The sequence below is a fragment of the Bos taurus genome, chromosome 26, assembly GCF_002263795.3.
Source record: "Bos taurus isolate L1 Dominette 01449 registration number 42190680 breed Hereford chromosome 26, ARS-UCD2.0, whole genome shotgun sequence".
In the NCBI taxonomy this organism is placed as follows: Eukaryota; Metazoa; Chordata; class Mammalia; order Artiodactyla; family Bovidae; genus Bos; species Bos taurus.
In genome coordinates this window covers 50,942,987-50,958,911 of record NC_037353.1, presented here as the reverse complement: position 1 = coordinate 50,958,911, position 15,925 = coordinate 50,942,987, and the positions used below count along the sequence as shown (strand labels likewise).

The 15,925-nt window shown below is 63.5% G+C and overlaps 1 protein-coding gene across 2 annotated transcripts in view; it reads left to right on the top strand.

Annotated features, from left to right (window-relative positions):
* Window positions 1–15,925, top strand: part of INPP5A (inositol polyphosphate-5-phosphatase A) — a 146,161-nt gene that overhangs the window by 124,411 nt on the left and 5,825 nt on the right. For both annotated transcript variants that reach the window (XM_024986036.2, XM_024986037.2), the window contains exons 10-12: window positions 6,054–6,149; window positions 6,529–6,603; window positions 11,003–11,076. In XM_024986036.2, the coding sequence (XP_024841804.1) occupies window positions 6,054–6,149; window positions 6,529–6,603; window positions 11,003–11,076 (245 nt within the window). The remainder of the gene's footprint in view (window positions 1–6,053; window positions 6,150–6,528; window positions 6,604–11,002; window positions 11,077–15,925) is intronic.

The window sequence follows — 15,925 nt, the reverse complement described above, 5'->3', positions numbered from 1 at the left end:
TCTCAGATGCAAATTAATACGAACGAGCTCACAGGGCAGAACTGAGAAGATGGTCCAGCGATCAAGCCTGGCACCGCCGAAGCTGTAATTAAAACATACACAAAAGTAAACGCAGTGATCACGCACCATCTAATGGGCTGTGCGTCCCGAACTAATTAACGACGCTCAGCCCTGCCGGCGAGATTGCTCAGAGGCATGTTCCATGCCTTGCGTGGTGGCAGCTGGCAGCTGGGCGCCCAGCCGGCCAGTGACAGAGAGAGACAGCAGCGCCAGGCGCTCCCGTCCCCGCCAGCCCGGCCGCGCCCACCTGCCGCCCGTCACCGCCGACAGCCCCAGTGACGGCTGCGTTTTCGGAGGTTGGTGGCGGTTTTTAACACCCGGCTGCTGGCTGCTGACAGGTACAGGCTCAGGTGCCCCCCCGGGAACCTGGCTCCTCAGAGACTGCAGCCTTCCCAGCGCTCACGGTCCCAGGGCCCCAGGCCTCATCCCAGCAGCCAGGGCGGGTTCCCACGTGGCCGGGAGGGGCGTCGCCCCTGGTCATCAGCCAGGCTGGCCCTTTGCAAGGCCCCGTGAGCCCACCCAGCTTGTCTCTGCATATTCTTACTTCTCTGGTTAAATATATTCTCTGGAACTCGGGGAGGGCCTAGGAGGCTGACGTTTTTCTGCAAACTAGAGGCAGGTGGAGGAGAGGGCTGGGGTCTGTCCCAGGAGGCCCCGGGGCGTCCTGCTCCGTCACAGAAGGAAGTGATGAGGGTCTCGGTCTCCATCCTGCCCTGTCCTGACCCCGCTGCCCCACAGGCCTGAGCCCTGCTGTCTGGGGAAGGCCGCACCAGGCGTGTGGCAGGCCCCCCGGCTGGACCCACGGCCGCCCAGTCCTGCTGGACACGAGCCCAAGCTGCTTCCTTCCAGAAAGGTCAGCCGCGCTCCCCTGGTTTGCCCCGCCGGCCGCATGTGGGCACTGTCCCCTCGCCGTGGGCCGGTAGGGAGTCGGCGAGCGTCTTGGGGCAGAGATGAAAGGGTCTTTATGGGAGTTATTGTTCTCTTGAACAGCTGACAGCGTAGAACAGAGAGGGTGCGGGCGCCTCTGACGTGGGCAAGGCCGCACAGCGGGGCCTCCGCGGACCGGGCAGCGGCGCCCCCCGCGGGGTCCATGCTTCGGGCCCTCAGAGTCCGAGGCTCTCGGCAGTCAAGAGATGTCTGTCGTCCCCGGACTCAGGGCTCTGCCAGGGAAACCTCTGGAGAGATGGTGTCACTGAGGGTCAGCGTGAACGGAGTGGGGGCGTGAGGGGGGCAGCTCCCTCTAGACGCAGGGCGACCCCGCCCCAGTGCTCTCCGGTGAGAAGCCCACACGGGCGCTGCTCAGCCTCCGATCCTCGGCCGTTCTGGGACGGTGCCCTCTGTCTGTCGGGCAGGCCGCCGGACCCTGATAGCCAGGGATCTGTCACCAGAGGCGATCCCTGCAGGTGGGGTCCCTGCCAGCCCCTCCTGCAGCCTCACACCCTAGCCCGCACCGTGGAGGAGAAGGGGGATGTCGCTCCCTCGTTCTCAGGGTGGCTGCTCTGGGCCCCAGTCTGTGCAGCTGACGGTGGAAGCTGCCCAGTGACATCGGTCTTCACAGCGTGAGTCCCCCGCCAGGGGCTGCAGCCGTGGCCCAGGCCCCTGGCCACAGACCCCCTGCCCCCACCCCTCCCAGCACGGTGGCCTCCTGGGCCTCAGGCCAGCCAGGCCACCCAGGGGGCCCTGCGCCCGAGCAGGCCAGGCACACTGGGGCCCCTGCCTCCTAGGAGCTGTGCGTCCACGTGTGCGCGCGCGTGTGGCGGGGAGGCTGAAAGGGATCCGCGGGCGCTGGCGGAGGACCTGGGCCCTGCCTGGTGGGCGGGGCTGCGCCAGCGTCCCTGACCCGCGGGGCACCCGCCATCAGCCTCTGGCACTTTGCGCTCCATGACGCGTCAGTGCCCAGAGTCGGGCCCAGGAGCCCCCACAGGCTGGCCTTCGCCCTCCATCCTGAGAGGCGGGTCTGGGCGGCGGGCTCGTGGGGATGCGGGGACTGGTCCTCCAGAGCCCAGTCCCACGTGAGCGGCCTGAGCCCGGGGCCTCCGAGAAGGCCGTGTGTGCACACCTGTGTCCCGGGGCTCGAGGCAGGTGGGGGCTGGGCCGCTTGGTCCCAAGAGGAACACCGAACCTGTTCCGAGGTCTGGGCCTTTCCAGCTTCACTCCCTGCGCCTGAAACGCTGCCCAGGGCAGCCACTCACTCCCCAGAGCGAGGCTGCCGTCCTTGTCCAGGTGGGGTGGGGACGGGCCTCCCTGCGGCGGGGCCCCTAGATGACAGTAGCCGTGTGGTGGGCGGCCAGCCGAGGGTCCTCACGCTGTGGGCACCACCTTTAGCGCCCTCGGGACGGGCCTCCAGCGCCCCCAGGACGGGCCTCCTGTCCAAGCTCTCTCCTGCAGCCCCTCGGGCTGGCCCTGGAACGTGCTAGCTGCTGAAGAGGGGACGGCGGCCACGGCCAGTCGGCCTCTTTGTGCCCTGGCTTTGTTTCCGATTTCACGCTATCAGAGGGTCCGCATGTTTCCTGCGTGAGGTTGTCAGGGGATGAAAGCCCCAAGCAGGGCGCACGGAGCCCACCCACCAGCCTGGCCCCCGCGGCCTGCCTCCCCCCGTCCCGGATCCCGCCTGTAGGTGCCCGGAAGGGCCAGCCTGCAGCAGGAACCTGTGCTTTCTTCAGACCAGCGCCTTCTTCCCCGGACGAGCAGGAGACCCGTCCCTCAGTGGCTGAACCCGGCTGGAGGGGCTCGCCCGCTCTCCATGGAGCTGGAGCCGGGGCGGGGCGGGGCGGGGCGGGGCAGGACGTGGTGGCCCTGCATTTTCCAGACACACGGCTCCGTTTCAGGCAGTGGAGGGACCCCAGCTCTGCGGAGCTGTGTCCAGTCCGCGGGCCGCAGCGTGTGGCTGGCTTCCTGGGGGGGCTGCCGGCTGTCCTTCCAGCGGGTCCACATCCCGTGGGGGGAGGCCACCCGAGGCCCTGCCGGGCTGGGCTTCACAACTTCAGGAAGCCGCTGTCCAGTAACTTTTCATTTGAAGGCCAGTTTACTTTCCATTTGATGGGACAAAGGTTAATCCCTGAAGGTCTTAGAAACCGAGTGATCTGGGCAGAGACGAGGACCCCGTGGGCTGCCTCCCACACCCCTGACGGGGAGAGGCCTCAGCACTGGCAGACGGGCCCCACCACGAGGGTGCTGGACCCCGTGGGCACGCCGGCCCCTGTCCGTGGTAAGAGTGTCCCCACGCACTGTGTCCTCAGGGTCACACACGAGCAAAAAGAGAAGGTGCGAGGAAGGAGCTGGAGCCGGGGCTGCCTCCGGGGCCAGGCTGCTTGGCGGCTGGTCTGGTTCGTTTAAGCCCTTGCGCCCCCTCCAGGTGGGGGAGAGCCGCAGGGAGGACCCTGAGCAGGTGTGTGGGGGGGCAGTCCCACCCCCGCCCCCCAAGCCTGAAACAGCCTCCCTCTGGCTCTAACACCCAGTCTGGTCAGGATAAGTTGGGGACAAAAGTGTCCTCTGAGCCCAGCCCCTTCGCGTGTGGTCCTGCCGGGCCCAGGGGCAGGGTGAGAGCCCTGGCCTCGGCCTGCGCGGGGCCCCGACCAGCCTCCCTGCTCTGTTAGCTCTGTCACGGTCTCCCTGACACCCCCAGCCCCATGCGTGCCCCCCCTGTACACGCTGCATGTTCCAGACACCGACCGCAGGTGCCCGCCTGCCTGACCTCTGCGGGTCCTTTGGCAGCTGGGGGTGCAGAGGACCCCCTCCTGTGGTCCAGCGTGCTGGGTGCGGACAGAAGCAGGGTCTGTGGAATCACAGCCATGACTGGGCTAAAGCCTAGCAGGACGTCGTAAACAGACGAGGCGCTGTGTGACACCTGCTCTCTCTTGGAGTGCACACACAGGAGAGCCCCGACGCTTTTCCTCACCATCTAAAACTCAGCAACCGCAGCAAGGAAACGGCTGGTGTGCCTCTGACCTCTGCACACCAAGCTTACTCTACACTTTTCCCCCAAAGCGCTTCTCGACCTGTAATAGAGATCCCTCAGAACAGAGACCCCCCAGGTCAGGCGTTACTCTGACCAGGACGGCCCTGACCAGCTCCTGGCTGACCCCGGGGCGGTGGACCCCCATCCTCGGGTGAGGGGCTGGCTGTCCGCCCCTCACCCCCTCCATCTGGCAGAGATCAGAGCGGGTTCTGTAAGGCCACACTCACGGGCTCACCTCTTGGGGCCTGAGGGGCTCCACCAGCACTGAAATTTGGACCCGGGGTGGGGTGGGGGGGCGCGTTTGTGCTGCAGAGGGGAGCGGGCCAGCCGCGCAGCGAGAACACCACAAGCTGCCTTTCCGGCCCTGCCGTCCTGGGGGCCCTCACGGTGCCTGTCCTTGGCAGTGGCTGCGTCGCCAAAGTCCAAGCAAAAAGCCCGGGGCCCCGAGTGCCAGTAAGACACCCGCGTCACCCTCCGGTGCCTCCACACGGCCACTGATAGCGAAATAAACCTCAGATGGTTCTTTAAAAACAGCATTTGGAGAATTTTTTTCTCCTTTGAAAAGAGGAAAATGCCTCTGTAAGGCAAGCCGGAAAGGCGCTGTCCCGGGCTTTCTGCTCCAGCGGTCACGGCTGCGGCTGAAAGGGGAGGCCTGGGCACCCTGAATGAGGGGCTCCGGCGGGTGTGGGAGCAGCCGCGCGCGAGGGGCCGGCCAGGCAGATGTGTATCCGCTGGGAGCCGGTGCGAGGGGGAGAGAGAGCGTTTTTTTAAGAAGTTTGCAGCAGCCGCCTTTGGGCGAAGACTATGAGTTTCCTCCGAGTAAGCCGTCTGCCCGCCAGGCCTCCCCATTCACCGCTCTTAAGCCCCGTAGCACATTAGCATCTGGATGGCTCGGCCTCCTCGCAGGCGGTGGGCACGCCCAGGCAGGGTTGCTGGGGCCCTTGTTCTAATCCGGCCATTTGAAGGCGGCCAGACTGATGTGTGACACATGAGTCCAAAAGCCACTTTGGGGGCTTGACCTGATTAGCTGTGTGTGCCCTGAATGTCAGTGCCCCCCCTGACAGTGCCGGCCACCCCGGGCCTGAGCCCCGCTGACCTGGTTAGCCGTGTGTGCCCTGAATGTCAGTGCCCCCCCCACAGTGCCGGCCACCTCGGGCCTGAGCCCCGCTGACCTGGTTAGCCGTGTGTGCCCTGAATGTCAGTGCCCCCCCCACAGTGCCGGCCACCCCGGGCCTGAGCCCCGCTGACCTGGTTAGCCGTGTGTGCCCTGAATGTCAGTGCCCCCCCCACAGTGCCGGCCACCTCGGGCCTGAGCCCCGCACTCCACCGCAAGGTCCTCCCACGGGCTCCTCGGATGAACGGGCGTCTTCAGGTCAACATCAGTCCTGCTGCAGCAGTCCTTCTTCTTTATCTTTTTCATAAAAACTATGGGGACAAAAAAAGGCTCTATCGAGGTATAACTTACACACAAAACAAAATCTGGTTGTGGCCCCTGGCCCCCGCAGTCTCTCTGGACCCTGCGGACAGACTTTTCCGAAGGGAGGTGCACGGCCCGCGTCCTCGTCAGCACTTCTCCGAGCCTGGCCGTCTCTCAGCCCTTCTGGAGCGGTTCTCTCTCCACTGTACGTGGGTCTGGCCAGTGCTGCCCTGCTGCCCCTGGGCCAGGCTCCGGGTTCGTCCTGACTTTGGGGAGGGACCCTGTTTACCTTCTTGCTGTGGCCTGTCCTTGCCCCACGCCCAGGGTGGGGCAGGACCGGGTGTACCTGCTGGGAGGCCTGGCCCCCTCCCTCTGCGCCCCCCGACGGCCTCTGCCTCCCTGCCGCCCTCCAGGTCCTGCCTGGCTGCTCTCCACCGTCGTGGCCGTGGGGCCTCCTGGGCCCCTGGGTCCACAGAGCAGCCTGGACGGAGGGCAGAGGGGCTGGCCGGGCGCTCAGGAGGAGTGAGCCCCCAGCCCAGCCGGACAGCGAGGACGGAGGGACCGGGTCGGGCGGCCAGGCGGCAGGTCTCGGACCTGGTTCCTCCGTGTCTTTCCCAGACTCTCTGCACAAAGGCCACGATGCAGACCGTGCGGGCCGCGGACACCAACGAAGTCGTGAAGCTGATATTCCGAGAGTCAGACAACGACCGGAAGGTGAGCGCAGAGGGTGCGCAGGCGCCCTGGGGAGGGGCCCCAGCTCTGACCCGGCCCCCCCCCCGTGGCCCCGCTGTGGGGAGGTGCCCCGCCCTGGAAAGGGGGCCCACCTGCTCTCACGCCCCTCTGCACCCAGTGACCCGGCCTGGGGAGGGGGGCCCGCCCTGGGGAGGGCCCCTGCTCTGACCCTCCCCCCACGGCCCCGCCCTAGGGAGGGCCCCCTGCTCTGACAGCCCCCTCTGTGGCCCCGCCCTAGGGAGAGGCCCCCTGCTCTGATGGCCCCCCCCCGTGACCCCCCCTGCTCTGACGCTCCCCCCCCCCCCCCCCGTGGTCCCGCCCTGGGGAGGGGCCCCCTGCTCTGACGCCCCACCCCCAACAGGTGATGCTCCAGCTGGAGAAGAAGCTCTTTGACTACTTCAACCAGGAGGTTTTCCGGGACGACAACGGCACTGCGGTGAGTCCCGCCATGGGATGTGCGGTTGGTCCCCCGCCGCTGCTCTGGGCAGTGCTGACCCCCGGCCCTCCCATCACTTCTGGCTGGGCCCTGCCTGGTGTGCCTCCTGCCTCTGGCCAGGCTGCATCCACCTGCCTTACTGTCTTTGACGGGCAGAATAGCCCTTAGCCCTGGGGACCCCCCAGGTGAGAGGCAGAGGGCTGACAGCTTTGGGTGCAGACCCTCTCTGTTCAGGGCCCACCCACTGAGGCCTGGGCTTCCTTTGGAAAGAGGAGAGACTGTCTTGAGAATTTGAGGGACATCCTCTGCCACCAACCCCGTGTGTGTGTGTGTGTTTGTGTGTAGTGAACCACGTGTGTATGTGCAGAGTGAAGTACACGTGTGCATGTGTGCATGTGTACAAGAAGGAGACTGACAAATCCAAGGACAAGAAGTGTGCAGTGAAGTGCACACATGTGTGCAGAGAGAAGTACACGTGTGCATGTGCAGAGTGAAGTACACGTGTGCGCATGTGCAGAGTGAAGTACACATGTGTGTGCAAAGTGAAGTACACGTGTGCGTGTGTGCATGTGCAGAGTGGAAGTACATGTGAACAGACCCCTGCAGCTTACCCCCGCTCCTGTGAGCAGGTCCCTGCACAGACTGCCTGCACACGGGCAATGGGAGGGCTGGGCTGGGGGCTGTCCCGTGGTGTGAACGTCAGCTGGACCTGCTTTGACCCATTCCTCTGGCGCCTGTGTGTTATCAGCAGGTCAGCCACGCCTGCAGGCAGCCTCCCCCACCCAGGTGTGCCCTGTGCACCCCCTTCCTGAGGCCCTGGCTGCTCCCCCCACCCTGGTGAGGCACTGTCTGTACCACGGTCCCCACTTTTAGCTCCTGGTTACCCCACCGAGACCACTGTGACCTCTCAGGGCCGTCTTCATCTCAAAGGCCAGAACCGTGTGCAGATTCAGCCCCTGTCTGTCCCTCCGCCCCCGTTCAGCCCTCTGTGCTCCGGGTGCCCTGGGCAGCCTGGTCACCCACGGACTCTGGGCAGCACCTCTGCGTCACATCTCCTCAGGCCCCACGGGGGCTCTGTGCCTCCCTGAGCAGTGTCCACCATCTGCACCCAGAGAAGGGCACGTCTGTCTGGATGGGGGACTGTCTAGCTGTCCGGCAGACCCTGCCAGTCCCGAGTCCCTGCACAGAGCCGCCCTGCCCTGCCTGCCTGCCTGCCTGCCCCTGGGAAGCCCCCATCACCCGCCGGGACCTCTCACCTCTCATGTCCGTTGGCTTTGGGGCCTGGACTCTCCACCACCTAATCTGCCCCCACCCCCGCCCCCGGCCCCTGCCCCTGCCTCCTTCCTGCACCCCACCCCCTCCGACCCCCCCTTCCCCGGCCTGGAGCTCAGCCGGGCCCAGTCACACGGCCATCCACTCAGCCCAGGTTTGAACCCACCGTGGGGGGCCCAGCCCTCTTCTGTGAGGCCGCCTCCCCCACTGCACGGGTTCACCCCGGCCCCAGGCGCTCCCGAGCCTCCTCTGCCGCTTCCACCCACCTGGTGTCCTTGGAGACTGGCCCACAGCCTGTGAACAGCTGGCTCCTCGGGGACCCTTGGGTCCCAGGGAGGTGGGCTCCTCCTGCGTCCCACAGCGTGGGGGGTGGGCCCAGAGCCCCGCTGGCCTTCCTTACTGCCTGGGAAGTGTGTCATCACCTGGAAACAACAGACATCACCTTAGACGTAATTTTATTTACATATTATCTTGTGAAACCATGCTTTCAATGTGGAGGAAAATTAATTTGAATATCTGGGAGAAGTTTGAGTCTGCTCCTAAGATGAAAAGACGTGATGGAGTCGAAGCAGAGATGAGGCCTCCACGAGGGTTTCTGGGGGGCCCCTGGGCCCCCTGGTCGGGTCAGGAAGCTCGGGGGCGGAGGCCTCATGCCTCCCAGTGCAGGGCTGGCTCCACGGTAACCGCGGCCCCCTGCAGGAGGCGGGCGTGCAGACCCCCAGGGGCCTCCGGACAAGCGCTCACCTTCAGGGTGAGACGCCCACCAGGATGGATGTGCAGCTCAGCCACGGCCCCGGGTCCATCGCATCCTTGATCAACCACTGGTCTTGTTCCCGCCTGACAGAAATTTAATTCAAGCTGGCTCTGAAAATAATTATTGTATTTTAAGAGTAGTAATCATCGGCCGGGACATGATTGAACGTGTCCATGCCTATTGACTTTTTCTATGATTTATAGCTTTGTTTAGTCGATATTCCCATCGAAATTGTATAATTAATTATAAGTGTGGCTGTCAGGGCGGCAGGATGGAGTGCCCTGGTGAGGATTTGGAGAGATTAAATTCTCCGCGGCTGTCCCCGGGCAGGCGCGGGAGTGTTCCCGGCGCTCGGCCCGTCGGATGGAGATGTTTTCTGTGTGTGTAGCACCTGCTCTGGCTCCGCCGCATCGATTTTCCAGCCTCTTCCCTTCATCAGCGCCGCACCTCTGCAGCAGCAGAGGCAGGCGTGCAGCCCGGACTGTGCCTGGCAGATACGGCCGGCCGGCCGCTTCATCACTGTCCGCACACGCCCTGCGCTGTCCCTCACTTTGTGATCAAGAAGAATGTTTACGATACATGAGAAATTGGTCATCAGGCTGTGAAAAATCTCAAAGAGATACAGATTCCCACTTCAACAGAAATGCAATATCATTCCTGAAACACGGCGTGCTGGCCTCCCGTGGATGCGGGGCAGGGAGCCCTCCACGGTAGCGAGAGTCCAAGAGGTCAGATCACGGAATGCTTGATAAAAATTCTGAGACTATTTAAAGGAAACAGAGAAAGAATCAGAAAGATAAACACCATACGCTCAAAAGTCCAGGCAGATGAAGACACACAAGCGGCTCTCACAGCAGCCAGGGACGGGAAAGTCCCCCCCAGGGAGCGGAGTGTCCAGACGGACAGAGCGGGCCGGGCATGGCGCTCATGTGGTGGGTCGTGGGCGGGACACGGGAGGGACGCTTGGAGCTGGCAGGGGTGGGAGGCGTGGTCCTCAAGAGCTCGGGGCGTCTGTAGCAGGACACCAAACGCCAAGATTGAGAGCAACCCCAGCACCGGACCCCCCACGGAAGGACGCTGGTGGCGGGCCTCCGGGGGCGATGCGCCGCAATGCTGGCGGACTCCGCGGGGGTCAGGGCCGTCCTCCTGAGCTGCAAAGGCCGAGCATTCACGTTCGGGAGGCTGTGGATGACACGCTTGCTGTCTCCCTGTGGGGGTGCGTCCTGCGAGCGTGCTGTGAGGGTGTCTCCAGGCACACGTGTGTGCACACCTGTGTGAGCCCAGAGCTGGTCCAGGCCCCACACTCATGCTTCACCCTCCCTGCAGACTTGTTCCCCACCCCAGGCACCCTGAAACACCGACTCGGGAACCTTCCAGAAGTCGTTTGGCCCCGGCTGCTCCCTGGAGGTGGGGGCAGGAGGCTGCTTGTGCCTGGGAGCTGAGGGGCTCTGGCCCCAGCCCCCACCCCCACACAGCCCCTGCCCTGTGCCTCCCCTCCCCCCAAAACCCTTTCTGCACCCCGCTTCTGGCCCTGCACCCCTAGGCCCCCAGCAGGGGTGCTGAGTGGGGCGAGGTTTGCCACAGGTGCCTCTTAGCAAACGTGGGCTCACGGTGGCAGCCGTGGGACCCAGCCTCCAGCCTCACCAGGCAGGGTCAGCGCTTGGTGGCCACTGGGATCAGGCGGCTGTGTCTGAAGCGTCCTGTTTGTGCAAAAGGAGCCTCAGTCCCCCCACCCCCATAATCACCCCCAGGAGCTCCTGCCAGGAGGTGTCCGGCCTGCTTCCCCCTGACTCACCCGAGGAGGGCGGCCCAGCTGAGGGCTGGCCTGCTGCCCGCGGGCTCTGCGGGTGGCTTAGGTAGAGCCTGGTGCCCAGGGTTGCTCTGCACACACGGCATGCAGATCGAAGGGCTGAGATGGCGGGAGCAGAGAGGGCCGTGTGGCCTCGGACCTGTGTGATGCCATGCTCCCCCACGTGCCCAGGGCGCGTGTGGCCGCAGGGCCCGCCTCCTGGAGGTGCAGTGCCCGTGGGCGTGGCTCTGAGGGGCCTACCAGGCCAGTGCCATTTGCGGTCCTCTGGGCGAGGCCCACACTCGAGAGTGTGACTCCAGCTGGACCCTGCCTTCAGGCGAGGGCACCTCAGAGTGACTCCAGCGTGGCCATGGCCGCACCCTGCATGCTCAGTGGGACAAAGTGGCCCCAGCTGGTCAGCACCGGGCCTCACCCTGGGGCCTGCAGGACCGCCCAGGGCAGCCCTGGGCAGCCCTCATGCAGGGCAGGTGCCGGGGTCTGAAATCACGGTGTCCCTGCCCAGGCTGTCCGGTGCCCCCAGGAGCGCAAGCCCAAGTGACCCTTATCTTCTTTTTTTTTCTCAGCTATTAGAATTTGACAAAGAGCTGTCTGTGTTTAAGGACAGACTGTATGAACTGGACATCTCGTTCCCTCCCAGGTAAGGACTGCCCACTCTCTGGACCACAGGGAACCTCCCGTCTGTGCTTCTGTGCCCCCCATGCCTCCTCCCGCCCCCTCCCCAGCCTGGAGAGCGTGGTAGGGGCTGTTCTCCTCGGTGCCGACACTGCCTCCCAGAGGCGCCTACGAGGGGCCGCTGAGGCAGTGCCAAGCTCTGGATCTTTCTTGGGCCGTCGGGACGCGGGTGTTGGTTCTCTTTCTCGGGTACGTGAGCTTTTGTGGTGTTTTGCTCTGGTGTTTACAGAATCTTGAAATCCGCGGCAATAACAGCGTGCTCCTCCCTGACCCGCCCGGGGCCGCAGGGGGCTGGGTTGGGGTGGGGGGAAAGAGAGCCAATTACAAAATGGCCCAGGACACTCAGCCCGCTCAGCCACCCCAGGCCCATCTGGAGGACACGGACGCCCCCCACGGCTGCTCCCCCGTCTCTGCCGTTTTACAGATGCCAAGTGAGAATTCTTACCACTTGGGAGAAAATGGGCCTTGGGCAGTTTCGGGGAATCGTCCTCAGGGAGCGAGGCCGCTGGGAGCCGCTGCAGGTGGGGCTGAGAGTGCCATCTGCTCCCCCACCCCCGTCTGTGCCAGGCCTCGGGGGAGGTAAACACGTCAGATCCGCATCAGAGGTCCTCCCGGGCTCCCCGTGAAGCTTACCCTACTTCCTGAGCCTCACTCCAGAGGTCAGACGTCCGCTGGACCTGGGACTGCCTGAGTCCAGACTGGCTGAGGTGTCTGGGTGCCTGCCACTCACCGTCAGCGCCCAGACCAGTGATTCGAGGTGCAGGGGCCAGACAGGCAGGGATGTGTACCCTGGGGGCCTGGTGGGCACCCAGCAGCGGCTCCGATGCCTGGGAGCCCGTGCATGACTCAGCAGCTGGGCCTGAGCGGGCGGCCTCAGCAGCGCATCCAGGAGCTGCCCCGCCGCGTCGTCCTTGGGCTCTGATGCAACTGAAGCAACATCAAGTGTGCAGTGACACGAGCCGCCAGGGACCGCTGGAAGCTGAGGCCGTCCTGAGGGACCGGTTTCCCCCCGCCCTCTGGGGGCGGTGTGGGGGTCCTGGGCATCTCTCCCGCTTGATCAGGGTCCACACGCCTCCCTCAGGGCTGCGGCCCGGCCAGGAGGAGGAGCTGTGGACATACGGCTCCCCAGCAGCCCGAGCAGGTGGCTGTCCCTGAGCTTCTCCAAACCTCGCAGCCTGGACGTTCAGCCAGGCACAGAGCGCAGAAGGCGCGGGGGGATGGGCCCGCCGGGAGACCCAGGACTTTGTGGTCGCTCTGGTGGCCGAGGGACATAGCCCCATCCCCCAGGCAGCAGAGAGACAGGCACGTCAGGGCTCGGAGGGACCGGGCGGCCTGCACAGACCTTGGACTTCAGCCAGGCCCCAGGGGTGGGCTCTGGGGAGGGGTGTGGCCCCCAGGAGGGGCGTGGCCCAGCGTGGTCTGGCCTGTGAGATCCTGCTGGTAGGTTGGGGGTGGGGATACTTTGGTGCCAAGTGGGAGGAACTCTGGGTCGGTGCCCACGCTGTGGGCACCCGGAGGTCATCTGCCCTCTTGGGCTCACCTGCCTCCGGCCTGACGGGCTCGTGCGGCAGGAGAACAGCCTGAGACATTCTGCCCTTGTCCTGGAAGCATGGACATCCTGTGACCTGGTCGGTGTGTTAGGGCCATGCCAGCTCTCCAGGAACGGTGTCCCGTCCTTGCAAGCACGTCTTGGCCAGAGACCTTTCTCTGGCTGGAGGTGGGGCTGCCTCCTGAGGGAAGGTGGTCTGGAAGGGACAGGGGGTGGGGGCCACTGGGAGCCCCATTGCTCAAGAGGTCAGACTTTCTCCGTTTAACTGGGAAGTAGCATTTCAGGTTCTCTGGGGTGGAAAAGGTCATGGTTTACAGACTAATCCGTGGGCTCCCTGAGCTAAGGGTCCCCGCTCACAGCCCCTGACCTCCCAGCCTGCATGCAAAGCCTGAGTCTCCAAGGCAAGGCCATCCAGGCCACTGCCTGTGTCACCCACCCCCCCACCACAGCACAGGTCATCAATCCCTCCCCCACTGCTCGGGTCACCCCCTCCCCCACTGCCCGGGTCACCCGCCCCTCCCCCACTTCCTGGGTCACCCACGCCTCCCCAATGCCCAGGTCACTCATCCCTCCCCCACATTCCAGGTCATGGCCCCCCCCTCACATTCCGGGTCACCCACCCCTCACCCACATTCCAGGTCACTCATCCCTCCCCCACATTCCAGGTCACCCACCCCTCCCCCACATTCCAGGTCACCCACCCCTCCCCCACATTCCAGGTCACCCGCCCCTCCCCACATTCCAGGTCACCCGCCCCTCCCCCACATTCCAGGTCACCTGCTCCTCCCCCGCATTCCAGGTCACTCACCCCTCCCCCACATTCCAGGTCACCTGCTCCTCCCCCACATTTCAGGTCACCCACCACTCCCCCACTTCCAGGTCACTACCTTATTATCCCTTCCCCCACTATCCACCTTCCCCTCCTCCAGTGCCTGGGTCACACCCATCCCCTCCATTTTGTTCCCTCATGTTTAAAACCATGTTTCTGACCATTGGGTGGCTCTCACAGCCCCATGTCTGGAGAGCTGTCCCAACACTGGGAACCTGTCAGCAGAAGCAGCTGCACGGACGTGGTTAGAAACAGTGGCCGTTTGGTACCCAGATGTGTTCTCTAACTGCCAGAAACTAAGTGATCCCAGGAGCTTTCACTTTCACTTTTCACTTTCATGCATTGGAGGAGGAAATGGCAACCCACTCCAGTGTTCTTGCCTGGAGAATCCCAGGGACGGGGGAGCCTGGTGGGCTGCCGTCTATGGGGTCCCACAGAGTCGGACACGACTGAAGCGACTTAGCAGCAGCAGCAGGAGTGCTGCCTGTGTGTGTGCAGGCATGAGCTCCTGTGCACACGTGTGTAGGGTGTGTGCACAGAGGATCGTGCGTGTGTGTATGTACTGTGTGCACTGTGCCAGCACGTGTGCCTGATGGGGCCCCCGCATGGGTGTGAGTGCCTGTGCGTGCAGGCATGTACTTGTGTGGGTGTGTGTGCAGGATGCATGTGGTCAGGTTACAGGCTAATTGCATGTGTTTGTGCAGTGCACATGTCGGCATGTGTGCATATGGTACCATAGTGCACAGGTGTGGGTGTGCACAGGTGTGAGTGTGTGTCCATGGTATGGACGCACGTGTGTGTGTGCAGACATGGTTATACAGGCACAGGTGTGGATATGTGGGTATGTGTGCGTGGCTGTATGCAGCGTGTCTTGTGAGTGTGGGTGTGGGTTGTGTTTGCACATGTGCATGGGTACGTGTATACCTGGGCCTGTGTGTGGTGTGTGTGTGTGAATACATGTGTGTACAGGTGTGCGTTGCATAGGTGTGGCTGTGTGTGTGCATAAGCTCCATGTGCACATGTACATGGTGTGTTCACATATGAGCAGACAGGAACTGGCACGTGTGTAGATTTTTATGTGGGGGTATGTTCATGATGTGTTCGTGACTTTTTGTGTATGTGGTACAAAACTCATGTCTATATGTGTATACATGTGTGTTTCCTAGGTGTATGCATTCCCTGGGAGTGTTACCTGGGTGTATGGCTAGGGTGTGTACCTGGGTGTGTGTATTATCTGGGTGAGTGTGTTGCCTGGGAGTGTATCTGGTGAATGTGTACCTGGGTAAGTGTGTACCTGGAGGCTGTGCACCTGGTAACTGTGTACCTGGGTGGATGTGTACCTGGTGGCTGGGTACCTGTGTGTGTGTGTGTACCTGATGGGTGTGTACCAGGTGGGCGTGCTGCCAGGTGGGTGTGCTGCCAGGTGTGCAGGGATGTCCTCGGGCACATCTGCCTGCTCCAGGGCATCCTGTGCCTGGGCTCTACCACGCTGCCCTCTTTGTGGTTAAAAGGTGGAACCTCCTGGCTCTGTTGCTTCTGTCGTGGCTGAACCCCGTGGGGATCTGTCCAGAAGCAGCACTGGCCAGGGAGGGAGACCACGTCTGGGTTTGTCCACGTGACCTGTCACAAGGAAGGGCCGCGCTGGCTCCTCTCCACACTCCCCAGGCCTGCATCATCCTGACTGTTCTGTGAAAACGACTCCTTCTCCCACTTGGGCCAGGTGGTCACGACAGAGGCTCATGGGGTCCGGGGCTGCGGGCTCTTGCGTTTGTGGAGACGGCCTGTGCTCCACTGGCTGTCCAGCTTCGGCATCTCCTGGGGGCAGGGGGTGATGGACAATGTCTGAGGGACAGTGGCCACCCCAGGGCATCCAGCTTGTCAACCAGGGAATTATGCGCCATGGGCATCGCTGGTGCCAGCAGACAGGTGGTGCTGACAGCAGGGGATACTCAGTGGCGTTCTCTGGCTGGCACACCTGGTTTTCAGAGCCTCTCTGCACCTCCGCTCTCATCATCCCAGCTGTGAACACACTCCAGGTCACACTGTCATTGGCTTGAAAACAAAAATGAAGTGAGACGGCTTAGCAGGCTCACCCACCAAGGTGCGGCAGCGGCTTCCTGTGACGTGAAAGGTTCTCGCCGTGCACGCAGCCCTGTCCAGACCCCTGCCCTCGGGACAGCGCCTTCCAAACCTCCCTTCCCTGAGGTCTGAGGGTCCCACCTTCACGTGCTCCCCACTCCTCCCACCGACTCCTAAACCGGCTCTCACAGGCTCGAGATCCAGTCCAGGAATCATTCTTGTGGCCTCTGCCTGTGCGATGTGGGGTGGGGCCACGCGAGCACCGTGACAACAGCAGGTAGCATGTCTGTGTGACCATGAACACGGAGTTTACCTTCCAGCCCCCAAAGGATCTTGGGCCCCTTGGGGGTCCACTCA